This window comes from Gadus morhua, chromosome 1 (assembly GCF_902167405.1).
Source record: "Gadus morhua chromosome 1, gadMor3.0, whole genome shotgun sequence".
In the NCBI taxonomy this organism is placed as follows: Eukaryota; Metazoa; Chordata; class Actinopteri; order Gadiformes; family Gadidae; genus Gadus; species Gadus morhua.
Window position 1 is genome coordinate 908,018 of NC_044048.1, and position 26,121 is coordinate 934,138.

The 26,121-nt window shown below is 43.5% G+C and overlaps 5 protein-coding genes across 6 annotated transcripts in view; 3 read left to right on the top strand and 2 right to left on the bottom strand.

Annotated features, from left to right (window-relative positions):
* Positions 1–568: 568 nt before the first annotated feature.
* kbtbd12 (kelch repeat and BTB (POZ) domain containing 12) lies at positions 569–4,694 on the top strand. Its single transcript, XM_030349997.1, has 6 exons — positions 569–731; positions 1,001–2,172; positions 2,320–2,590; positions 2,792–2,942; positions 3,121–3,318; positions 3,425–4,694. The coding sequence occupies exons 2-6, from the start codon at positions 1,106–1,108 to the stop codon at positions 3,595–3,597; spliced, it is 1,860 nt and encodes a 619-aa protein (XP_030205857.1). The 5' UTR covers positions 569–731; positions 1,001–1,105; the 3' UTR covers positions 3,598–4,694.
* A 407-nt stretch (positions 4,695–5,101) lies between these two features.
* On the bottom strand, positions 5,102–8,028 carry ccdc36 (coiled-coil domain containing 36). The gene is made up of 7 exons (XM_030350280.1): positions 7,464–8,028; positions 7,207–7,366; positions 6,640–6,782; positions 6,500–6,548; positions 6,335–6,419; positions 6,003–6,118; positions 5,102–5,898 (listed from the first exon to the last, which is right to left on the bottom strand). Exons 1-7 carry the CDS (start codon positions 7,517–7,519, stop codon positions 5,158–5,160), a joined length of 1,350 nt encoding a protein of 449 aa, XP_030206140.1. The 5' UTR covers positions 7,520–8,028; the 3' UTR covers positions 5,102–5,157.
* An 808-nt stretch (positions 8,029–8,836) lies between these two features.
* On the top strand, positions 8,837–12,619 carry c1h1orf159 (chromosome 1 C1orf159 homolog). 2 transcript variants are annotated; one of them, XM_030350441.1, is made up of 9 exons: positions 8,837–9,223; positions 9,459–9,538; positions 9,627–9,711; positions 10,018–10,092; positions 10,193–10,249; positions 10,573–10,707; positions 10,843–10,871; positions 10,985–11,009; positions 12,432–12,619. In XM_030350441.1, the coding sequence occupies exons 2-9, from the start codon at positions 9,467–9,469 to the stop codon at positions 12,527–12,529; spliced, it is 576 nt and encodes a 191-aa protein (XP_030206301.1). In that variant the 5' UTR covers positions 8,837–9,223; positions 9,459–9,466; the 3' UTR covers positions 12,530–12,619. The 2 variants fall into 2 exon arrangements, with proteins under 2 accessions (XP_030206301.1, XP_030206300.1); XM_030350440.1 differs by having other exon boundaries at positions 8,845–9,223; positions 9,997–10,092.
* A 2,488-nt stretch (positions 12,620–15,107) lies between these two features.
* Positions 15,108–26,079, top strand: perm1b (PPARGC1 and ESRR induced regulator, muscle 1b). Its single transcript, XM_030350049.1, has 5 exons — positions 15,108–15,253; positions 15,896–19,163; positions 19,264–19,380; positions 19,518–19,595; positions 25,905–26,079. Exons 2-5 carry the CDS (start codon positions 17,954–17,956, stop codon positions 25,994–25,996), a joined length of 1,497 nt encoding a protein of 498 aa, XP_030205909.1. The 5' UTR covers positions 15,108–15,253; positions 15,896–17,953; the 3' UTR covers positions 25,997–26,079.
* Positions 23,167–26,121, bottom strand: part of rereb (arginine-glutamic acid dipeptide (RE) repeats b) — a 39,677-nt gene continuing 36,722 nt past the window's right edge. The window contains exon 18 of the mRNA XM_030350507.1: positions 23,167–24,879. Coding sequence (XP_030206367.1) covers positions 24,846–24,879 — 34 coding nt within the window. The 3' untranslated portion in view covers positions 23,167–24,845. The remainder of the gene's footprint in view (positions 24,880–26,121) is intronic.

The window sequence follows — 26,121 nt, forward strand, 5'->3', positions numbered from 1 at the left end:
GATGTTAGGTGAGGGAAAACTCTAATCTGATTCTGGTTTTAGGGAGGAGATCTGTGGACATCCGGGCCCCAGGTGACGTTAATTTAGCATTTTCCCTTAGACCTGCAGAACTGATCCTAATGAACCATGACTTAATCCATCAAACTAAATCACCAACATCCTGTCATCTATTACCAGGTTAAGAAAGCACTACCAGGCATGGAAAATATATTAGTACTTCAGCTTGAGACGTTTCAAAATGTCTTCTGTTCCTGTTGATAGATAGAACTGCTGATTTACTGGCCCTTTAAGAGAGTCCAGTCTGAAATCTGAGGCTGTCATTCCACAGCTTCTGGCATGTGACACGTGTCCAAGATGGAGCAGATTATTACATTTATTGACTGTAATGTCACTGCCAAAACTCAGATAATGCTAATACACAGTTAACTATACATTTTCTGATGTTGTTTGTATACATAGATACATGTAAATAAAGTAAAATGTCAGGGCCATTAGCTGAGCCCTCTGACCCACTTGCTTTGAAAAATGATTCTATTTTTGGGTTTGTTCCTCATAGGGGCAAGGGAGCTAGGGGAGGGAAAATAGATTTGTCTCTGGCGATTGCTTAGCCATTTTCAACAACAACAACACACATAGACAGAAGCAAAAACAAAAACATGAGTAATTTCTGGTCTTCTTAAGACAAAGATAGCAACTGGATTATCATGAGAGCAGTGAAGTTGATGATTTTGGTAAGACGACAAAAGGAAACTGGTTTGCATGATGGAGAAAGCTGCTTTTGATTTGTTTTAAAGTTCTGTCCAATATAATCGTTCTTGGTAACCATATCACCATCGACATGCAATAGAAAAACATGGATGGTTGTAAAAAAAAAAGCGTATAATTTTTGATGAAAAGATGAAAAGCTTTTCATCTTTCTCTGAATAGTTTTTGTATTTTTGCTGTTTGTAATTAATTTATTTGCTCTGCTTTAACAATTATTTATTTATTCCTTTTCAAGGACTAGGACCTCACTAGTTGAAACTCAACACTTAAAGACTGATCTTTTTTTCACAATAAAACAAATTGATTGAATCATTTGCCACGCTACACAAGGTGAAACAGCATGGATAGAACCGCCAAACACAGTCTGACGCTCCTCAGCCAGTTACGAAAGATGAGGGAGACGGAGAATCTCACAGACGTGGTGCTGGTGGCTGAAGGAATCAGTTTCCCCTGCCACCGCGTCGTACTGTCAGCCTTCAGCCCCTACTTCCGTGTCATGTTCACCTGTGGCCTGCGGGAGTGTAACAACAGGGAGATCCTGCTCCGGGACACTGACGCACAAAGCCTAGCGCTGCTCATCAACTACATGTACACCTCGGAGCTGCCCCTGAGCAACGCCAACGTCCAGGAGGTCTCAATCGCCGCCTTCCTCCTGCAGATGGACGACGTGTTTGCATGCTGCCAGCTGCACATGACAGACAACATGGACGCCTCCAACTGCCTCGGCGTGTACTTCTACGCCCGCGACCTAGGCGCAGAGAACCTTGCCGACCAAGCCCAGCGCTTCTTACGACAGAACTTCCTCCAGGTCTGTCAGAGTGAGGAGATGCTGGAGCTCGAGGCCCACCAGCTGGGGAAGCTGCTCAGCTCAGACGACCTCAACATCTCCCGAGAGGAGACCATCCTGGACGTGGTCCTGCGCTGGGTCAGGTACAGTCCTCTGGAGGATGGGCGCAGCCACCATCTCCCTGAGCTCCTCAGGAAGGTCCGCCTGCCGCTGATAGACGCTGACTACCTCAGAGAGGCCATGAGGAGGAACACGGCCCTGCTGGCTGACGCAGAGTGCACAGAGATGCTGAATGAAGCCCTGGCCGTCACGGCCATGCATCACTCTGCTGCGCCGCGAAAGCTCCGGCTGCGCTACGGCATGGAGACCACTGACCTGCTGCTCTGCATCGGTACTGACAGTGGAGGGATTAGATCCCGCTACGGCGGCTACGCCGACCGCAACTTCTGCTATGCACCAAGCACGGGCCGCAGCTACTACATCACTTCCCCTCGCTACGGAGAGGCCCTGGGATACGTGTGTGCTGGGGTCGTAACTGAAGAAAATGACATCATACTGGCGGGTGAGGTTGGGGTGCGTAAAATGGCTCGGCAGAAGGAAAGGAACGTGGAGATTTTTAGGTGAGGAGCAGCTTGTTGGCATGTTTTATCAAAATGGATTTAGGTTTATGCGCAACTGAGTCTAATTTCTGCCAGCTAGTAGAGACTGAAATGTGAGAATAGTGTGCCGTTGGTTTATTACTGGCCCTTCACACATGACTGAAACAGGTACAAGGTGGAGGCTCAGGGCAGCTGGGAGTGCCTGACGTCAGCAGAGTACCGGGACTCCTTCGCCTTGGGGTCCCTGGGCGACACGGTGTACCTGCTGGGGGGGCAGATGATGCTGAAGAACCAGCAACTAATCACTAACTCGGTGGAGCGCTGGTGCAAGCAGGGCGGGCCCTGGCGCAGTGCAGCTCCCCTGCCTCTTCCCTTGGCCTTTCACAGCGCGGTCACGCTGAAGGACCGCCTCTATGTGATCGGAGGTCGCACTCCCCAGGTAAGGACTTTTTATAACACACATTCTGATCTCAGAAAGCTATCATGCTTGAGTGAGCATTGTAGAACATTGATGGACTAGCTGGAACAATATATTCCTCACTATATTTACTCCTAATCTAGCGAGTGCACATGGTATTGTGTTGTGCTCAGTTCTTAATGTCTGATTCTATGAATGCATCATGCTTCTATGATTCCCTAGTCTCACAGGATAGACGATGAACCGGATCGTCTTAGCAATCGTCTCCTGGTCTACGACCCTGAATGGAACAAGTGGGCGGAGCTAAGCCACATGAAATATTCAAAATATAGATGTAGTGCAGTTGTGCTTAATGGAGAAATCTATGTCATGGGTAAGATTGTTGTTGATTCAACCAATTAAATCTACTAAATGTAAAGGCTTGCTGTAGTCATTTGAAGTACATTAACAAAGATAATCACTTTTTGATCCTTTAATCCTGATTATTAATCTTTAATAGTCATTCACATTCAGATGATTTAATTTGCTATGAACCTTATCTCCACTGACAGGAGGGATTGGCTGCGAGGGACTGGATGGAGGTCAGTCCCGTCGCTGCCTGGACGCAGTGGAGATCTACAGCCCAGACGAAGACCAGTGGAGGGACGGTCCCCCGCTGCCGTCACCACAACTATCTCTACGCTCCAATGCGTCCAATGCAGGCGTGGTGGGGGGGAAGATTTATGTCTGTGGCTACTACAAAGGAGCAGGTAGTCAATCGTATCTAGATCTGAGCTCCAAAAGATCTCGGAAGATGCGCTGCCTTGTACAGTTTATATAAATATAACGCTTGTTTCAATCCTTAATGACCCCTAGATCGCCATGACGACATAACAAAGGAGGTTTTAGAGCTGGACCCGTGGGAGAACCGGTGGACGGCGGTGGCTCGACATGCCCTGATGCATGATAACTACGATGTCTGCTTGGTAGCAAAGCTCAACCCGCGTGGACTCATGTCCCCACCAGCTGACCTGGTCAGTGAAGCTTAGATAGTGAGTCAATGAGCTCCGAGCAAAGTCTGTATGTTTTACAAAGCTTATGAACAATGCGGTTAAAGGTAGGGTAAGCTATCAATAAATCAAATGCTTACTGCCGCAGACCTGTAATATGCCTGTCCCTACCAATACCTACGCAGCTCCAAAAGGCTTGGCAGCCCAATTGCTAAAGCTAGCAAGCTTGTCACGTGTTTTTGAGGGAGAGGCTTTTGAGGGCTGCCTGAAGGAAGGGGTGGGACTTTTCAGTTAGATGCTCATCAAAATCTAGCTTATGCTAGTTGGTTTCCTAAATTGTCTGCCCATACCTTTATTATTCCGAAATAAGTTCAGAGTCGAGCCTGGTCTAGTCTGCATATTTCAGATATTGTGGTTCCTGGTTGGATGTCCTCATTTTGAATGAAAACACAACGTCAAATGATACATTAATATCACTGTTGATGGGCATATGTTGAGTATTGCACTTTAAATATGCTGGATCAGTTTAGCTCTAAGGCTGAAGGAATACTGGACATTTGAATGGAACCTCCCCAGACATAGGAGTGTGGATGCAACTAGCATACCGTATCACAAAGTGGGAAGACTTCTCTCCTGGGCCAAAATAAGGGCAGCATGAAAAACATATCTGCACTTACAATAGTTCCCCCTAAAATATAAACATTTTTAAAGGTGCCTTAAGAAAGACATATGAACCCTATTGCAGAGGGTTGAGCATTATTTCTCTCTCATTTTAAGGTGAACTGTTTATTTCATTCAAGTAATTGTTGAGAGATATTTTGTTTGCTTCTTTTGTTCATAAGACATTTAATATGTACTACAATAAATAACCTGAAATGATATTCAGTAATAATAATAAGCACTCAATACATTATTTGCATCAAATACCTAATAATAGCCCATCATGATTTTTGACTGATCAGAGTAGATGGCTTTGTAGTAATCAAATTTAAACAATGAATGTCCATTGTTTATCAATTAAGTTAATTCATTTAAATTAAGTTTATCAATAAAAATGTGTTTACAGATTTAGTCATTTGTGAGTATTTTCATGCATCTAAAAACATGTCATTAAAAAAAAAAAAATGGTGCATCTATAATACTAGCAGCTAATTGAACATTAACACGATATTGATATTGATATTGTAGGTAGTGCTGCTGCTCCTAGGTATTCTAGTGCACTAATGCAAATTAAATCCATTCATGCAGTCAGACATTAGTGAGTGCTCCTAATTTGTTTTTTCTAACTCATGATATGGTCTTATTATTATCCAAAGCAATGTATATTTAAATTTATTGTATACAATATACAATATTTGAAACTAAAAGAAATATGAAATATTCACTGTGTGCTAGAAACCAATTGACGATTAGTTGTCTGACAATCTGCAAATACTAGAGATGTACTTCTTTTTTAAATACCATAGTAAACTGTAGGCAATGAATTTTAGTATGAAGAGAAGTTGATTGCTATAATGAAAAGATCACAACACACTGAAAGAGCTAATGTAGTCTAACATCTTTTTAATATCAGAAAAACAGCTGCTTTTCCAGCCACGATCACTCTTCTAAAACAATGAAGTCTGACTCACAATGCATATCAAACAACTGCCAGAGCCCTCTCCCTTTCTCAGGCATTTCTCCTTCTGGCTCAGCTGGTTTGAGGGTGATCTCAATCCCTGCAACACAGACAGAGCTGCTGCTGTCCTCAGAACAGGGGCTGAACGGGGCTACAAAAGCTTTTAGACCTTTATTAGATCTACCGCCTCCATTAGGGTGGAAAACTGGAACTCCTTGGCAGCGGGCTGTGGCAGCCTCTTTGCAAATCTTCTTGAGCGGTGATAAAGTCTCTTCTTTAATGCTGTTGACGGGAGGCTGGCTGTTTTCGTCCCAGATGGTCCTCTTCCTGCCCTTCGGTATCCCCAGCGGTCTCCTCAGCTGTCTCCTCCTGGGGGCTCTTCGAGGGGGTTTCCTCGGCCCCGCGGTGGACCTGGGGTTCCACGAGGACACGTCAGACGGCTGAGTGCTCTCAGGCTGGCAGCACAGAGGCCCCGTGCCCTCGGGCAGGCTGTCCGGCTGCACTTTGAGAGATGGCTGCCCCAGTCCGGGTGAGGTCTGAATAGCACTGTCTGCTACACCACCACAGCTCTTTCTGGCTGAGTGGTTGGAGACTAAGGTGCTGAGCAGCTGCACTGCCTCTTCCAGATGGTGATTTCCTCTTACATAATCCTGTTTCAGAGCTTCTAGACCTTTCTCCAAGCCATGCACGTATGAGCCTAGTTCCCTGGTGGCTAATCCAGTCTACAATTCATCATTATTAATAAGAATTAGCAATTGGCAAGTACGAGGTAAAAATGGAATATATGGAATGGAAATGTGAAATGCCAGAAGTGAATATTAATTACCTCCAATAACTTGCCCTCAATGTTTGATAGCATCTGTTTCTGAGAGATCAGTTCTTTTAGCATGGTCTCAAAATGATGTGAAACACCATCGCAGAGGCTCGATTGACTTTTCTGCACTGTAAGGGTAGACATATGTATATGTATTAAACTGAATCGACTTTGGTATTTAGAAATTGAATGCCAATTCACTGCAAGACAATCAAAATTAGTTACTTACCTGGTTATAGAGCTCCATCTACTGGCAGTGGGTCATTTTTTATTTTGTGCCAAAGCATGAACCATCTAATACCAACTAAATTCACTCCTTTGAACTAAGCCTAAAAAGCTATTACCTGTCACAGCAAATTTGTCGAATCCCTCCAGAATCGTTTTGCACACTGCTACATCTTTTTCTGTGCCAAAGATGGAGTGTTGAATCTGAAAAATAAAAAACACTTCCAACTTAGAGGACTGATGAAAAGCTTATGGATAAATAAAAGAATGGCAGCATTACTTACATTGTTGAGCATTTCTCGAAAACTTAGGGATACCTTGAACAACATATCACTGATGAAGCAAATAAGATTTATTTTTTCAAAAACTGTCCAAACAACTCATACATTAAGATGCATGGAATAATATTCAACACAAAACATACCTTTCATTTTTCTCTTTTGCTTTTCTCTTGTCTTCTTCAAACTTCTCCAGTAAACCTAGAGGTTTGATGCCCTTGTCCTTCCCCTCGCCTCCGAACAGGAACGGTTTAGTGTGGTAATTACTTGAGATCTTTTGCTCATTCCCCTGAATGGCATGACATCATACCATTTTAGAATGAACCGTTAAGATATGATTCGTAAGGCATTTATTGTGCTTTGAATTATGTATCCAATAGCAGCCCAAAATGACATACGATTGTCCATGTCTTGCATGGATCAGATTATTTGGCATATGGTGACATTAGAAACAATATACATGTAAATTGGTTAATTTAGATTATATGTAGAAAGTATCAACCCTGGACTTCTTGGACAAAGACTGAAAGAACGGAAATCTACCAAATGAAACAAACAATGGAACAGTCTTATCAGCATTACTCCCCCTACTACTCATTATCTGTTTCCAGCAAGGTTAATTCCCCCATACCTTTTATAATGTAGCTATGTTATTTTCCAAACCTGATACACCTGTGCAAGTTTCCTTGAAATATAGTGATGGGTAAATGTACCTCTTGGGAGCTCTGTTGAGAGTTTCTTGATGTGAAGCTCATCTCCTGGGACATGCCCTGGGAGTTCTCTGGCCAGAACTGGGAGCCAAACCCATACTGGGAATCAGATAGACTGGAGTAGCCGCTGGTGGCTGCATTGCTGCTGGCGATTCTGGTCCGACTAGTAAGTAAATTAACAACACACACTGAATATGAATGCAAGGGAAATAAATCCTAAAATGGTTTAAAAATAATATATATTCCAGTGTTACGCCTACCTGCTTGCAGTCGGGATGCTCAAGATGTCCTTGACGTTCCACACGTTGGGATTCATTGAAGCTGTTTAACAACCAGGTAGGCTAGTGAGCTAGCTTCACGGGGCACCTGGTCGCGGTGCACTAACTAGTCTGTATCGCGTAAATATTGATTGTGGAGGAAATAACTGGAATTAGAAGCTAGTTGTAGTAATGGCTCTAATCCACCTGCTACAGCAAAGCAAATTCAAGTCCGTCAAATTAAACAAAGAAGGGGTTCGGTGTCTATGTTACCAAGGTCCGTAAATAGAGGTATCTAAATATGACCAGCTGACTAACAGACAGTTTAAATATCCCGCCTTTAGAGAGTCCGCGGCTCGCGAGACGAGGACCGTTACAGCGGACCAGGTTAGACGTGTACTACATATGATAACACCGGATATTAACCAGGTTAACCATGTACTATATATGATAACACCGGATATTAACCAGGTTAACCATGTACTATGTATGATAACACCGGATATTAACCAGGTTAACCATGTACTTTATATGACAAGGCCATAGCCCGAGATAGCGAACCAATAAAACGCGCTGTCACGTTAAAATTGTACCGGGGGCGAAAATTGTACCGGGTACGTAATCAGTTGTCCGTTGCCAGGCAACGGACAACTGATTACGTAAGGGGTTGTCCTTTGCCAGGCAGATTTCAATCGCGCTCATGTTGCCGAAGACGAAATAATATAATACAGATAACGGATCGTAGATAACGCTTGTTTTTAATTTATATTTGTATTGCATTTAATTGTTTAATCGAATTTAGCTAGTAAACTGAGTGTTTAATGTGTATCATAGTCTAGCTAGCTTGTGTTAATTTAATTTCCTTAATTTAATTTAGAGAATAGATTATAGGTAATAGATAGATAGATAGATAGATAGATAGATAGATAGATAGATCGATCGATCGATCGATCGATCGATCGATCGATCGATCGATCGATAGATAGATAGATAGATAGATAGATAGATAGATAGATAGATAGATAGATAGATAGATAGGTGAGCAGGCATTTACTAACTGGTAAATGTTTTTTATTATTATTATTCACGTTATCCCCATAACATTTAGCTATTACTGTGTAGGGAAATAGATAAATACAATGCAATACAATACAAATATAAAGTGAGGAACGCTAATAAATGTAATTTGTAAAATAAGTGTTATCTGTCTTGTCGCGCTCAATGAACGAGTTCGCGAATGTTCAAGAACCTTCCAACGTCATTCGACGCGATCGCCCGTTGCGATCGTCTGTTGCCAGGCAAGTTTGGATTGGATTGCTATGGATGACGTAGGCCGGTACAATTTTCGCCCCCGGTACAATTTTAACGTGACAGCGCCATCTTAGGATGTTCACGTGTAGCATATACTAATTAATACTTTCCTGAGCAGATGTTGGTTTATTTTATACTACGTGTATTGATAAAATGTGTATAATGGAGCTAAGATTTGTTTCCTGAGAAGTGGTTGGTGTATTTTAAAGTACGTGTATTAATAACATGTATAACAGAGCTCAGATGAGTTTTCCTGAGCGGAGATGGTCCCGTTTTACTTTGAAGCCCTTAACGAGAGTGCGTTGGTTTGAGAAGCACAGGTGGTCCCGCTTTTACTTTGAAACCCTGAGCGGAAGTGCTTTGGTTTGCTGAGCTGCGGATAAGTTTTCCTGCTTCTTGTGGTCATGGTTATGCGTCCTGATGCTAAGCTTTCAACTGTCACTCGTCTTGAGGTATGTATCTGGAAACATGACTCATAGGGTACGTTTTATTTCCACATTAAGTGTTCATGTTAATCTACATCGTGATAGAAAGCTCGCTCTGAATGAGGAACTCTTCTCCTTCCCACTGCAGCCATCATGTACATGATGACAGGTGTTTCAGGAGGCTAGCCTAGCGATTGTTTCCCAATGTGGCGATGTCAATCCTCAGACCTTCTGCTGATTTGATTCTGTTTGGTATTTAAAGGTTTGATTATGGCCCTGACGTCGCTTTTGGTCTTAGCTGCAACTGCGATCCTTATCAAACCCGAGACACCTGTGACCAAGGTAAGGCATGTCAATGGGATGAAGGCCCAGACTGTTGGAGTTGCTTAAGAAGTGTTCATTTTAGGTTGCTTTTCGTTTGTTTGTGTAGGCTCTTCATCCGAATACACTCCAGTGCTGTGGTGAGAAACAGAGAGCTAACACTTCATGTTCAAACGACACCCTCTGTGAGCCAGGTAAGGCTGATTTCGCAACCTCATTTTCATGGTTTCAGTTTCAACACAATTGTTGTTGTGACCTGGATGAATGAATGATTGAACGACGTTGCCAAAAACACTGAGATTTCATTTGATCAAAATGGCTTATGTCCTAGATCTCATGACCAACCTTCATCAATAGGTTGTCATACTAAGTTGCTACTACACATTGTTTGTGTTTTGGTCAGACTAATACTGTATTACTTTAATGCAAAATTACTATCGAAATGACTTATCTAAGTTATGCCTTTGCACCTATTTAAGGATGCTACCTGCGTTTCCTAGAGAACACCAATACAGTTTGCATCTATTGTGACCCATCCGCCGTGGATCTGGAGAACTCAACCGCATGCAGCTACAGTAAGGAGCAAACATTTGCAGCAATGTATATGTTTTAACCAATAAGAAAAGACAGAGACATTTCAATTCCGTTTTCATTTTTTTTCGTGTGCACCTGCAGACTACACTGAGGAAAGAAAAAATCGGACCACCGTTACAACCGTCATTCCCAAGATTGGTGAGAACTTGCACATTATGGTTCAGTGAATATTTTCATTCCATGCATATTTTATGGGCTGATATATTGGATAGCTTTTGTCAGTTATCATGAATCATGTAGGCACTAAAATAGTTTCATGATGCAAATATTGTGGAAAATAAAATAAGTAGATCAAACACGTCTTATGGAGAGTATTGCACTTGCAGTAATTGTATTATTATGTTATTATGTTAATAGTTATGGTTAAAAAGACCTATACATTGTAAATGTAATGGTTGTACATGTTAGAAGTTCGAGTAGTTGGTGAGATCATCACGCTGGTCCTTCCTCCGTGTGAGCAGGTGGGCCGGGCGTGGCCGCCTCTCTGCTCCTAGGGACTCTGCTCATCAGTCTGTTTCTGATCCTGTCTGTCGCCTCCTTCTTCTACCTCAAACGCTCCCACCGCCTGCCCAACATCTTCTACCGCCACAACAAGGGTGAGCAGTGGGCTGCTGTTGAGCCTGTGAGACAAAACAATGCTATACCCGTCAGCCTCCTCTGTGCTCCTGGAGTTTCTGTTGTGGACATTTTGAATGTTGAAGTCATTGCTTTCTTTGTTTTGTGATTTTCAGCTCTCAGCATATTCCAGCCAAGTGAGACCGTAAGTCAGTTCTCTGATAGTTCATCAAATTTCCATAGTGCTTTTCCCCAATTGGTTTTACATATGAATGAAATTCAATTGACATACGACTACTTTCAATGTGTTTTCCCTAGGCTGTCATGATACCATCCTCATCAGGTATGTGTTGCTTAATGTTTTATTATATGAGACATGTTTAATCCAAATCAATCAATCCAACAATCTGGTTACAATTAGGAGATGAGCAGATGATATTAAAATAAATTGAAATATTTTAAAATATAGGTTATGCATGGTGGTAAAGATGATAAACTTGACTGTGGCTAAAATATGTTATCTCTATGTTTTATGGAGCTGTGCTTCTGTGATGGTGCATGAAGGAAAGGCCGCTTACGTCCAGAACTAAGTTTCAAAAAGCTATTTTTGATTTTGCAAGTTTAAAGTATTTACAGAGGTCTCATGGATGGCTGTAGAAATAGAAAAAGTAAATATCTTGACTCAAATATATTGATTGATTTACCGGCACATTAAGGGTTATTTATTATTATTATGAGCCCGAGCCCAATTTCAACCCACATTTTTTAATACATATGTTACTTTGTACACATTTGTTACTAGGCCTTCTCTGCTAAATATATATGCATGGGATAATGTATAGAACGCCGTCATTATCGGGACAATAAGCCCCGACAGGGCGAACAGTACACCGACGCGTCGCCCTGAAGGGGCCTATTTTCGAAAATGACCGGCGACATTCTATACATTATCCCGCTTATTACACGGCTACTTGTCAAAACGAAAAAATAACTTCACATGGTGTGTTTTTTTACAATTTATTCGTTATCAGCATTCGTAGTGTTGATCAGCAGAGAAATAATTTGTCCGCAAAGACGGTGACGTCGCTTAGCAACGGAAGACGCTGGGGTACTACCCATGCAAGTGAACGGAGCATTCCACGGCATTGACAAGACCCGTGTAATAAAGGCCTATAATATTTCTGTTTATGGCATAGATTTCTCCTCAGATTAGATAAAATAAATTAAATAAACCAATGATACAAAATAAAAATGCTCGATCAAAGCCCCGGCCCGACCCGGCCCGAGGATAGTGGTGGGAAATATCAGCCCGCGGGTCGGCTCGGGCTCGGGCTCGGGCAGAGAATCTAAACTCTATTACAGATTAACATCTCTGCTAAATTTACCATATAAATGCTGTGCCAAAATGTATTGTTGAATCGAGCAATGGAGGACGACGGAAACAACAAAGACAAAAACTGTGGAACAGAATAAAGGTTTCCCAGTGTAAGATCCCTTAATGGATCCACTCATTGAGTGGTGTGCAGCTAGGGTTAGTGGAACAGAATAAAGGTTTCCCAGTGTAAGATCCCTTAATGGATCCACTCATTGAGGGGTGTGCAGCTAGGGTAAATGGAACAGAATAAAGGTTTCCCAGTGTAAGATCCCTTAACGGATACACTCGTTGAGTGGTGTGCAGCTAACCTGTACAGGTCCGATGGTTCTTTTTGTTTTTGATTTACGTCTTCCGGTGTCACATTCAATCTCTTTCCCTTTGTGGTCCAAGTGAGGAAACAGCGGTATGTGAGGAGGGAGAGGCCCTCCGTCACCTCCCCCTCAGAAGTGATCCCCCCCACCGCCACCTCCAGGGTCTACAGCATGTAGCCGCGGCCCCCCAGCCACATGACCCCCCCTCACCGCCACCTCCAGGGTCTACAGCATGTAGCCGCGGCCCCCCAGCCACATGACCCCCCCTCACCGCCACCTCCAGGGTCTACAGCATGTAGCCACGGCCCCCCCCCCCCAGCCATGACCCCCCTCACCGCCACCTCCAGGGTCTACAGCATGTAGCCACGGCCCCCCCCCCCCCAGCCATGACCCCCCTCACCGCCACCTCCAGGGTCTACAGCATGTAGCCGCGGCCCCCCCCCCCCAGCCATGACCCCCCCTCACCGCCACCTCCAGGGTGTACAGCATGTAGCCGCGGCCCCCCCCCCCCCAGCCATGACCCCCCCTCACCGCCACCTCCAGGGTCTACAGCATGTAGCCGCGGCCCCCCCCCCCCCAGCCATGACCCCCCCTCACCGCCACCTCCAGGGTCTACAGCATGTAGCCGCGGCCCCCCAGCCGGCGCTGGTAAGGAAGACAGTCTCAGGATTTTAGCTTTATATGATGGAAGAATGTGTTGAGTAAATGACTGGTGAAAGGTACGGGCGTGTCACTGTGAGGGCGCTTCATTAGTCTCTAATAAACCATGTGCACACTCTCCTGGCGAGGCAGGTGTTTAATGATGCTGGGGTTCAACGCTGAATACACAGGCGGGTTATTCCTCTCATCAGCCAAGTATCCCCCCTATGATAATACTACGATAATACTACTGACCCTGCACAAAGTGACTGTTATGAGTGCATTCTCCTGATGATGCCAAAGGCTTTAGCTAAGTTGCCTGGGCTCTGCCATTGGACGGTGTGTCGCTGTTCAATTTGAAAACATTTTGCCGTTTTAAGCTGGATGTAATCATGTGGCAACAGCTCTTGTGTTGTCAAATAACAATTTAAACAAATTGTGAATGGGAACGCTTCTTTTCTTTGATTCTTTATTTAGTTTTTATTCTTATTCTTTTATTCTTTCAAGGACTGTTTGCACTATATTTATTGGGGCCAAAGTAACCAGGAAGAAGAGTGGTTTGGGGTTTACTCTGAGGTTTGCGTCCAGGTTCAGTGTTTTTGATCGTCACCTCAATGTTATCTTTTCTGTCTTGTTTTTCTTTGAGTTTATTTTGGGGGGTGTATTTGGGGTGTTATGAAATACCGTCTAACTTATATATATATATGCACTTTGAAACACTTAACAAGGATGAATGTATTATAATCTTTTGATTCCATTCAAAACAAGTTGAACCAAGGTTGTAGTTGAGTATCTGATAAACCACACTGATTGCATATCAGAACACGCATAATCTGTGTAATTTTACAAACATTGTTTTTTTGTAGTTTACATAATGCCTTTTAAATTTGGGGGCGGTTCAATTTGAATTTTGTGAAACGAATCAAAAAAGTATCTATACTCAGAATAAATATAAAATCTAAATGCAACTTAATAGCATGTTGATAGTGTATGTTGAACTTCCACGTTTACCATTTCCAGAACAATAACATACTCTCGGTGTGGCAACATTTTGGGAAGGTATGAATCTTCATATGAAATCATTGAAAAAATAATCTGTGGAAGACTTTTGTAAATGTACTTGCGTCCATTCCTTCAGTGTCTCGCTGAATTCCTTTATTTCTGCGTCCACATGTTGAACCCAAAGTGTGAAGCGGTGTCTGGGAGGGCCTGGTTCTCTGAGGCTGAGGCAGGGCTACTGGGCTCGGTGTCTCTGTAGATAGGAAGTCATTTATGCAGAAACCGCTCACTGTTTTTTGTTAATATTTGCCAAACATTGTTTTAGGATCTTACGCTCTGCGTTTATTACTGTGCCATTGTGTCTCACATCAGGAAGGGTCACAAACGTTTTAATCTCAGCTGTAATGAATGTGTGCTCGTTTGAATCTATGGTGGCCTTTACCTTATATCGTAAGGCTGGTGGCTGGACTGTAAATGTTTGAAGCGACATCTTGACATCCAAAAGTTTTTAATATGAAGAAGTGAGGCCATATCCCAAGGCAGTGATTGTAAAATATGTTTTATTTGCTTAGCCATTCATGAATGCAAAATCGTTTTTTACAGATAAGTATTTGAAACGATGTAGATGAGAGTCCTAGTTGAAACTTATTTAGCTTGTTATGAAGACGCTATGTACCTTTTACAACAATAAAACACTTTTCGCATAGTTGTGGTTTGTTTTATACACATGAGTTTACCAGCTGAACATTGTGAGTTAAATAAGTTTAGTGTTATTGATTTCTAATGAACACCGAATAGTGAATTGTACTGCAAAACAATTAATATGAAAGGAAACAATGAGTCTAAGAAAACGTAATGTCTACAGGTTCATGTATACGTATTAGGGCTAATCTTTATAATTAGTTGGTAACTTCAAACACATTTATTATTTTTACCTTGTGTAAACAAGTTACTGTAAGGTAATATATTGAGAAAGATTGTTTAAATTTGAGAATCGCAGACGATTCATTCAAAATCCCATAGATTCAAATAACTGCCCTATATTATTGATCTAAACTCTTAGCAGTTCTATTCTGGGAGGGAGACTGAAATATCACACCTTCAGTAAGGGAAGGACATGAAGGCCGCTGCATGTGCTGCCACATACTGCTCTATTTTTACCCGCTCAAAGGCACCAGTATGACCCACGGACAGACACAGGACAATGTGATTGTCGGGACACGGCAGAAAAAGTTTGATCACAAGGATTTCTCTGTGCATCAGGTAGGTTTACCCTTTATCGACATACAGTGATAATATACTGTTTCAACAAAACATTCACCAGTGTCTTCTTTAAAAACATTTGTTCCAACTATAGTCTGATAAATACGATTTATGTTAATTATGCATTTAGTACTGCAATGGTCACTTACCACGATTTATTAGCAATGTTGTAAAAGTGACCATTTGAAAAATGTTTCATGGTGGTATATAATATAGTATGGGTGAGTGAGTTTGCTATATTGGAGGAGTCAGTTTGCAGCAGTTTGTTTACCTCAGAGACCCTATAGTTGGTTAGGTGTGTCACATTTACCAGACTTCGGTTGAAAGAAAAGTACATTTTTTGGGACGTATAAATTCCTGGTGCTGTGACATTGACTGATGTTATCCGAACTTTAGTTTACGATTGAAATCCCAGCAGAATTTCACCTAAATTGTTGATACTGACAGTGTTAGTATCAACACACAGCACAGATACAACGGCGTGAAAACTTAACATATGGATAGAATAAGAACCTATATAATCGATCTTAAATCAATCTTCTTCCTGTGAGACAATACCATTGGCTCATCATTGATACAGGATTTACTGTAACCTTGGAGGAGGTCCTAAGCCTTGTTCCTTTGTGTTTCCCGCTCTTGCAGTTGCAGCACTATGTTAAGGTGTGCAAATGGACGACCTTGATCACAGTATCAGCATAGTGGAATACGAGTGGATAAGCTTTTATGATGAGTGTGAAGAATGTTGCCTGCTATTGCCCTCCAAAGCAGACGTTGACAACTCCAGCCTGAGTGATTCAGAAGAGTCCTGGAGTCAGGAACATTCAGAACAATGTGATGCCCTGCAAACCACTGCTGCCAGAACAGGGCTAGAATTAGTCCACCTCGCACTGGAGCATGGCCCTTGCTTTGCAGAGTTTTCACAGGTTAACCAGAAGCACACAGACGGAGAAGGAGAGGATCAGACTGCGGTCTGGGAAGAGAAGGGATCAGATAAAGGATCTCTTCATACCCGCCTTAATCTTGTAGAGACACCGCAGTGTTCCGAAGAAGATGTTCTCTCCACCAGGGAAGCACAAAAAGAGAATGAGGAGATATTGAAGATGGTTAATTATGGCATTGCAACAAATGAAACACTCTCACAACGAAGCGACCCTAATGATAGCCAATGTTCTACTGACGATGGAGCCCATGAAACGCTTTCAGACCTACAGAGAATTCTGCTAAGTGACACGGTCTGCGCCACAACTACACAGGAAGTCCAGCCACTTCCCAGACATAAAGCCGACCGTGATATGAACGACAGGCTGATACAATGTGCACACAATGCAGAGAAAACACTTTGCGGGAAAGACAGAAGCTTCTTGATTACGAAAGAGAAGGAGCGTTGGTTTGTGACGGTGAATGTCAGCCCTTTGCGAAGAAAAAGACGAAAGAAAAAGAAAGCTAGTAGAACCTTTCCCCGTGCGGCGGTTTGCAGAAGCCCACACCTGAACGCAGGTCAGAGGTCAAGATGAATCAATCAGAGGTGGAGAGCGGCAACAACTCGGGGCCTTGTGAAACGTCACAACCACACCAAGGAGCATCTGCTGCAGAGTCATCCGATGGGATTCAGATACCAGTTCTCACAGATACAAAACCAATCCATGAGGACTCTTCTCTTTCAGACTCTGAATTGTGTTCTTTTAAACCTTCCACACTGGAAACATGTCCATTATCTGAGGCAGCTCCACAGTCAGTGACCCTCCCAAACTCCACGTTATCCAAGTTAGCATTTAAAGGTCAAGATATTACAGTGCTGGACGTTGTGAAGTCTGAGGATTTTGAAAATGGTCAAGGATTATGCTTGGCAAATATTTGCAATTCCAGACATCAAACCGCCATGTTGCCTAACGCAGTTATCTTGAAAAGTGCAAGTAGATTACAATACTGTCAATCATTTGAAAGTATTGAGTCTATGGAATTCAAAAGTGCCGAAGACTTCAGCTCAAGCAACAGCTCTGATTGTGAAAGTTATGCTTCAGCACCTGACACACCAGAGGATACTTGGCCTATATTCAAAGACCATCGCTCTGAAAATAAACCAGAGGACCTGGAACAACGGTCCCGCCGCCGCAAACTATTGCTGTCCACACCATGTGACCTGTTGGAGTTAAGTGAGATGGAAAATGTTCCACACACAGATGACGTGCAGTTTCCTGATGAGACACTGCATGTGCATTCTGCTAAACATGTGTCACATGACATTGAATACCTGCAGGACCCTATGCCCTTGCAAAGCCATGGCTGTAAAACTGAGGCGAATGGGGAATGTATGGAGGCATATACTGAGCCTGCTTTGGCATGTCTACCTGTTGAACAAAGTGATAGTTTAACACTAGAGAACAACTCTGCTGATAAAACAGTCCATTTAACGTCTCAACCTTCAGACTCTAAGCAAGTGGAACTGTGTAGCATGACAACAGATCAACCTCAATCTCCTTCCGTTTGTGATCCGACAGCTGGCTCTGTGCCGGACAGCCAAGAAACATATGCTGAATCACTTGGCCCTTGTCGGCCTGTATTCGCCATGTCTGCCTTTTGGGATGAGATGGAAAAACTGACAATTAGAGACATTTTACAGCTGAGAGAATCAGGGGAACAACCCAGCAGAAAAGCACTTACAATTCATGACACAGCAAGGCCCATGATGATGACCGGGACATGAAGACAGACACCGGTCCTCTGTGGTCGGACACCCCTCTGGTAGATCCGTCAGACATTGCAGACTCTGACTACTTTACCAATCCCGATGACTCTCAGCCAGATCGCTCGAGTTGTGATGTTTCCGTATTCTCTGATCTGGATGAGGAGTACTGTCAGCTACTGGGTGGCGGGCAAGAAACGGGCACTGACCTTCTGGACCCTAACCTTCACACGCAAAGCCCAGCTGTCTCTCCTCCCACACGGGACTCCACAAAGAACACACCACCGGCTAATGAAGGCACGTGGGAAGAGGGAAGTTTGGATGTTCCACACTCCCTTAACTGTTTTTCAGCTGGTCAAACTGCACATGAGAGTGGTATTCAAAAAAGCAAAAGCATGCATAACATCCAAACTCTCTACAGTACTCACAAGGGCACGCCCTTCGAACCGATCCTTGAGAATGGAGATGAGCGATCACCCTGTATAAAGGATCCTTCCCTGCAGATGATCCCTGTCATAATGGTGAACAACGTTCTCGTCGATGGAACCTTCTCAACTATGCTGTCGAACCCTGACATTCTGGACGAGGATTACAGAATATCACTCCCGGAAGTTTTGGGGTATTTCTATGAGAACAAGACACAGGATGACTTTGGGACTGTCAGTAACTATGATGACCAATCACTGTCTTCTCTTTGCGACGGCACCACCAGCTCCAGATATGGGTCTAAGGACGGACTCCTGTCCATCCAAGCTTCCCAATGGAGAGAGGAAAAACCAATCCCCATCTTCACATGCTCCGGCCACTCCCTTAGAGAGCTCACATTCCCAGAGGCAGACTACCTCATCCGTTCAACAGAGATTCACGTTGACCCGGACATGGAGAGCCACGGCCTGCCAATCTGGGCTGTACCTCACGCCCCCTGTCCGGGCGTCTATCCCGTCCTCTCGTCTGCAGCCGCGGACGAAGCTCTATTCAACAACAGATGTTGGTCCAGCTGGTTCATCAGAAATATACGCCTCCCAGACAGCGGCAGCAGCTGGAGCCTTAGGTCTTGGCCTTGGGTGTTCCCGATCGGAGCCCACTGGACCCCCTTCAGGGACGCCAATGCAGTCCACACACTAACCCCTCAGAGAGGGTTTGCCTCTTTCCCCAACCACTTGGTCAGAAAGCTGGCAGCCGACCAGCAAATGTTGAAATTCATGCCGACATCGGTGTCATTATCAGGTTGGTGAATAAGGTTGAATGCAATATCAATCAATTGAATCTTCCACATTTGAATGAAAGCAATATACAGATGTTGTACTAATCATGTGTCTGTTTTCAGATAAAGACGGCCTCTTCTCCACCCTGAAGCAGTCAGACATGTGCTTGTTGTGCATTGCAGTGGCATCGTGGGTCCTGAGGTCCACTGACCCGCACGCAGCAGACTCTTGGAAAGCAGGTTTGAACAAAACTGCTCTAACAAAAATGTATTCGTATTTCAAATGTAATCGATTTCAAGATTTTTAAATGGTTGATATTTGTAACAGCTAAAATGATTAAATAACCTGATTTTGACTTTCTCCGATAACCATTTAGCCTTGCTGGCAAATGTGAGCGCCATATCAGCGATCCAGTACCTCCGACACTATGTTCTGAGGAGACCTGCTAAGGACGGTCAGTGACAGAACCACAACGCACATCTCCCCTGGGTCCAACACAACGCTTCCATGCAATACGACTGATCACCGATCAGACCTTTTTATCTGTTTAACAGTCCAATCAATTCCAATTCTTGGAATTGATATGGACCATTGCTAGTAAATATGTCAGTCAAGGGTAATATCATGTGCCTGATATTTTAACACACAATATGGGCACTTTATATTTGCTGAGTAAGTACAAATGCATAGACAGTTAAGCTTAGTTTGTTAAATGTTAGGCTGGTTCATGAGAATGTTGTCAAAGGGTATAAGGTAGGTCTTGTAGGGTTTTTGATTAAGCCTGTGTGCGCAATTTAGTTGGTAAATGCAGAATGTTGCCGCGTTCAGATTTGTCAAATAATATTTTGTTGAATAAACCTTAAATGGTCAAAGCTCTCCATTTCTTAATATGATTGTCAACAGTTAGTTTGTAGAAGGCCTGGGGTCTCATTTATAAAACTGTGCGTAGGATCGTTACTAAAAAGGTGCGTACGCCCAGAAGCCAAGTTTTGCGTGCGCCAAAAAATATTCCGATTTATAAAACACTGCGTACGCACACCTGTACGCAATCTTTGCTTTATAAATCACATACTGACTACAATTGTGCGCAGCTGAATCAGCTTCACGTTCCGCCCTCTACACGCCCCTTTTTAACCATAAATGGTCAATGCAAATGACCTCATGAATGCGATCTGCATATAAACAGACTCAGATGCCGGTATTATGTCTTGTTGGAAACAATGGCAGAAGTACTGAGAAAATCAAAAAAGCGAAATTTCACGGAGGTTGAAGTGGAGACACTTGTGGGTGAGATGGAGGCCCGAAAGGTAGTTTTGTTCGGCGGTCACGGGATTGGGATCGCCAACAACAAAAAGCAGAGTGAGTGGCAACATGTTGCTGCAGCAGTGAACTCTGTCAGTAGCACGGAGCGCACTGTCCCAGAATTAAAAAAAGAAGTGGTCTGACATAGTTACATATTTTTATCTAGCCTACCAATGAATCGTTATGGTCCCTAAATACCCTCTCCCTCCGAATCCTGCCATTTGCATGGTCCGCCAGAAGTGCCATATGGTGCAGCATTACCACGGCGCTCACCTCTGTATTTATAGGGTTACGGTAATAAGACTGACGAGAACGCCTTGGATAATCAGTTTGTAATTACCCACGTAAAATGTTCTTGAACATAACCCCTTTTTAATGCCTGATTTGTCATGAAAGCATCAAGAGTAACGGACAACGATTGTGATGTGTGGCTTGGTTTTTCACACTTGGGATTTAATTGACATTCGATCATGTGTTTACAGTGTCACATAAAAATATTATGTTATTGACACATGTTGGACAGATGCTTTATTCCATGCAGTCGCGCCGTCAGTGGACAGTATGGATTGACGGGATTAAATATAGGGAATTTCTTTTTATTTCTATTCTAAGGAGATATTTCTGGAGTTATAACTGAGAAATAACGCAGTGGACTTAAATTATTCTGATTAGGATTTAACGCATGATACGGGTTGAAATTAAATTGATGAAGGGCGATGATAAAACATAATCGTTCTTCTCACTCTGCAATTCTTCGGTCTGACTTCAGTTCACCACCACACCGTCTGCGTCGCCAATTCTCCTTTTCCTCCAAACCATGCGTACGCATGGGTCAGAGTTTGCTTAGGGCTGCGCACATTTTCCCGTCAAGTTGGTTTTTTATAGATCACAACCTTGGCGTGAAAAGTCACGTACGCCAATTTCAGCCCCGTTTTGTGCGTACGCAACGGTTATAAATGAGACCCCTGGGGCCTCATGTACTAAGACCTGCGTGGATTTCATACTGAAACTTGGCGTACGCCAAAACCCAGAAACTGTCTTACGCACAAATAAATTCAGATGTATCAAAGTGTGCGAACGCATGGATCCAAGCACGTTTCTTTCGTACATCTCGATCAACGTGGAATTGAGCGCACATGCCGAGGTGCCAAACTCCTCCCTGTCCACGCCCTCATTTAAATATGCAATTCCATTTAAATAGGCCTCTGGACCTGAGATTCACCTCTTAATCCGATCACCTGGCACCATGAACAGAGGCAAAAAACGAAACTTCACGGAGTCTGAGCTCGAGATTTTGCTCCACGAGGTAGAAATGCGCAAGCATATGCTATTTGGAACCCTGTCAACAGGGATAAATGCAAAACAAAAGAGAAGTGAGTGGGAGCGTGTTTGCGAGGCCGTCAATGCAGTGGGGTCTCAGCAGCGCACACACTCTGAAATTAAAAAAAAGTGGTCAGACCTCAAGGTGGAGGCGAAGCGGAGGGTTTCTGCCCACCGCCGAAGCGTGACCGCAACAGGAGGGGGGACGGGAGTGGGGGAACTCTCCCCCTTCGATTTGAGAGTGGCCGCTTTGATCGGTGACACCAGTGGCGTAGCCAGAAACTAGTGGTGTTCCTGTTTTTTTTTTTCAAATGTATTAACTCCAAAATAATACATTAACCATGTATTTTAACAGAGAACAAATGCAACCGCTGCAAAACATAAATGGACGCAGTGCCCAGAGATGAAGAACACATAGAACGTGTGCGCATACTCATGGAGCCATACTATTACGCATGGTTAACAAACCCATTTAATCAGTATCTGAACAACACCGCTGCTGGGTTAAGAATGTAACGTATTTGCTGCTATATTTGCGCTGCAACTGAATTCACAGGGCGAGGCGGCGTGGCTCGGCTTTGAATGCATTAATTATCTCATATTAATGCATTAATGCATATGAGGCCGGTCTGTCTGGACTCATATTAATCTCATATGATGATTCCGTCCCACACAGCTGGCATGGCTCGGCTCAGGGTGGACTGGCACACTCCTGACCGATCGGCCAGCTCCCGCTGGAAGGCCCCTGTTGCCAGGAACCCCAGCGTGGTCAGCACCTGTGTGGGCACGGACAACCCCTGGCTCCTGGCTGTGTGGCGCTCTAGGGCCGGCCGCAGCTCTGCGCACAGCTCCAGTAATACTGGCCTGGGGAAACGAAATCGGCTCATGAGCCAATCATCATCATTTGCGAGTAAATCCTCGCGTTCCCTAAATATACGTTCCCTTCGGATTTGACCATTTGCGATGTCCTCTAACAACGCTAACGCAGCCATTTTTAAAACAATTTTCTTCATCCATTGCGCATGCTTTTATAGCCACCCATATAATTGCAAGGTGTGTTAATCGTTCATTCGTGTGTCTGTGATGTGCAAATCACTCTGATGAGTCATGGTTTTCACCTTTTTTCCCAGTTTCCCAGCGTCACCTCTAAGTGTCGCCAAAGGAACAATAGCTGTAGAAACGTGCGTACGACAGCTCTGGAGCTGGCGTGGGGACCGCACATTTTTACGGTCATTTCACGTTTTGTACATCTGAACGTGAGCGTGGAAAAGGACGTACGCCACGTTTTTGTGCGTACGCAACCTTAGTACATGAGGCCCCTGATGTCTATGCGTTAACATGATGCCTATAGTTAAAACAGTATACATTTCCTGGTTAATTAGAAATACAACCACAGACAAGAATTCGTCATTGCAGAATTATTTATTGAAATAATTGTGCAATATTTTTGTTTCTTATTTCACATAAATATTGAATTTTGAAACAGGGAACGGGGTTTTTAAAATGTATGTTAAGATCACGTGGGTCTCGTCTCTCACCGCTTTGTTAAAAAAACATCGGAATATGTTGTTTTAATGTCACTGTGCAACAGTGACACAGATCATAGCTTATAATTTACAATCATTTTATTTTATAACACTAAACTGTGTTCAGCAAATGTTTTTTTATGTGCCAAATTTAGGGGCAAGAGTTCACACTTACAGTAAGATCAATAATACTTAATATAGAATATTAAACCTATATCAATAATGCTTGGTAATATAGACTATTACACATGTAGTATTTACAGTCTCAAAGTGACTAAAAGCTTAGGTTACACTGTGAAAGATACCTTGAAATATAAATGTTTTTAATTTAGACAAATATTTAGCAGTTTTAGAATAAATCCATGTAGTATAGTTTTCCAAGTCTAATGACACAACATTGTAACTTGCTACTCTAGTTTCGGAATTGTGAAGACAGTCATGCTAGGTTGTTAGGCCAATCATTCAAACACTGATTTAAAATTTAAATTTACACAAGACCATTTAAAAATGAAAGAACAGCTCATACTACTACCAATGTTCATCAGCTGGGTCAATAGCATCCTTGCTAGCCTAGGGCATCATCAGCAATTCTATCATACTGCACACATCAAAGTTTGATGTGTGCGATATGCTGGTTACCCTAATACCGCACATGTCTGCTGAACAAGTAAAATAACAATAAATTAGGAGATTATGGCAGTATAAAGTCTTAACACTACTGTCTATTAGTAAGAAAATCTCAAGCAAACCTCTTGACAATCCCATTAAGTGCTGGAACAAGGAATACACATATAGACACACAAGGATTCTTATTTTCAATATATTAAAACAAAGGGACCCACACACTCTTTAAAAAATGTACAGTCTCTGAAAAGTATACTGGATTCTGTTAGGGTAGAGGCTGAGCGCCAACTAGATACTGGATTCTGTTAGGGTGGAGGCTGAGCGCCAACTAGATACTGGATTCTGTTAGGGTGGAGGCTGACACCATCTGGATACTGGATTCTGTTAGGGTGGAGTCTGGTCCATCTGGATACTGGATTCTGTTAGGGTGGAGTCTGGTCCATCTGGATACTGGATCTGTTAGGGTGGAGTCTGGTCCATCTGGATACTGGATCTGTTAGGGTGGAGTCTGGTCCATCTGGATACTGGATCTGTTAGGGTGGAGTCTGGTCCATCTGGATACTGGATTATGTTTGGGTGCTCCCTGGCCCGTCTGTATACTGGATTCTGTTAAGGTGGAGTCTATTTAATCTGTATACTGGATCTGATAGGGTGGAGTCTAGTTAATCTGTATACTGGATCTGTTAGGGTGGAGTCTAGTTAATCTGTGTACTGGATCTGTTAGGGTGGAGTCTAGTTGATCTGTACTGGATCTGTTAGGGTGGAGTCTAGTTGATCTGTATACTGGATCTGTTAGGGTGGAGTCTAGTTGATCTGTACTGGATCCGTTAGGGTGGAGTCTAGTTGACCTGTATACTGAATTCTGTTAGGGTGGAGGCTGACACCATCTGTATACTGGATTCTGTTCAGATGGTGTCTGGCCCACCTTGGCCTCAGGATGGCTTGTCTCCTTCCTTCTTCAAACGGCTGCAAGAGGGGAGACAAACCCAAACAGACCCATGAGGATTGAGATAACCAGACAGTGAAATACAACATGTTTATTAATGTAAGAGTACCATGTAAGGTAAATACAGGACTCTCTGTGCTGTTCAGGGGGCCGACCAAATGAGAACCTATACATGCTAACTAAATCTGCGCCTCTGGTTGGTGAGAGTGTACGATACGGTACGGATCGTTAGAAAGCAGGCGGGTGTGGGGGGTAGCACAGCGTTTGGCCTGCAGGTGGGGCATGGGTCATGTTTGGAGCTCACCGGATCTGCCGGGTTGATTGGGTCTGATTGCGGGCACCTGCTCGCAATCAGACCTGCCAGGGAGTGTGTATTAGGCTACCTTGACACGATGAAGGTCTGAACAGAAGACGCAAAAGTGGCGTCGCGTCTTCACTTTTTATTCCGCGTTTAGACAAGCTTTTTCGGGAGGATATCTGCATGCATACGGTGACACAAAAGTGTGTGGAATTCGATTGGGTATGCATGCCAGGCGGCAAGGTGGTGGTGTGATACACTATCACACAACACCGCCATGTCTGAGCGCATGCATAGAATCTTCCTTCTTCTCTTATCCGTGCCGCAAAAACCAAAAAGATACTTCTCTGTTCAGTAATACTATCTGTACATATCCTGTACATTTCGTGGAAAGACTCCTGTACGGTTATTAGAGCTGCCAGAGCAGCTTGAAGATCCGAGGCATGGAAATAATCGGACATGTTTGTTTATTTCCTTGTACTGGCACATGTATGTGACGTAAACGCGTACGCGACGTGAGCAGATCTTAGCAGTGTTTTGCGTCTTAGCAGTGTAGACGGACACGCTACGGCGGAGCGTATTCAACTTTTCCACTCTGGAGGGTGGTTTCAGATCTATGCGTTTTCATGCCCCAAAAACGCCGTCACCGTCTAAACGAAAGGCACTTCCGATAAAATATTTTGTCGTTCTTACCCGCAAGCGTCCTCGTGTAAACGGGGCCTTAATGTGCCTGCTTTTGTCTTGCAGGAGGAGGGAAGGCCAGTGTGAGCGAGAGCTTGTGCAAGGACAATCGCACAGCTACCGCTGTGGCATGCTCAGATGATGTAATGGCACACTAGATTAAAACCGCCTTTTTTGCCAAGTACAACCCTGACTCCGTCCGCTCTGTACCAGGAACCTTTACAGCGGGAAAACGCATCACTACGTCAGAGTTGGATCCAGTGATGCGCACCAGAACCACCAA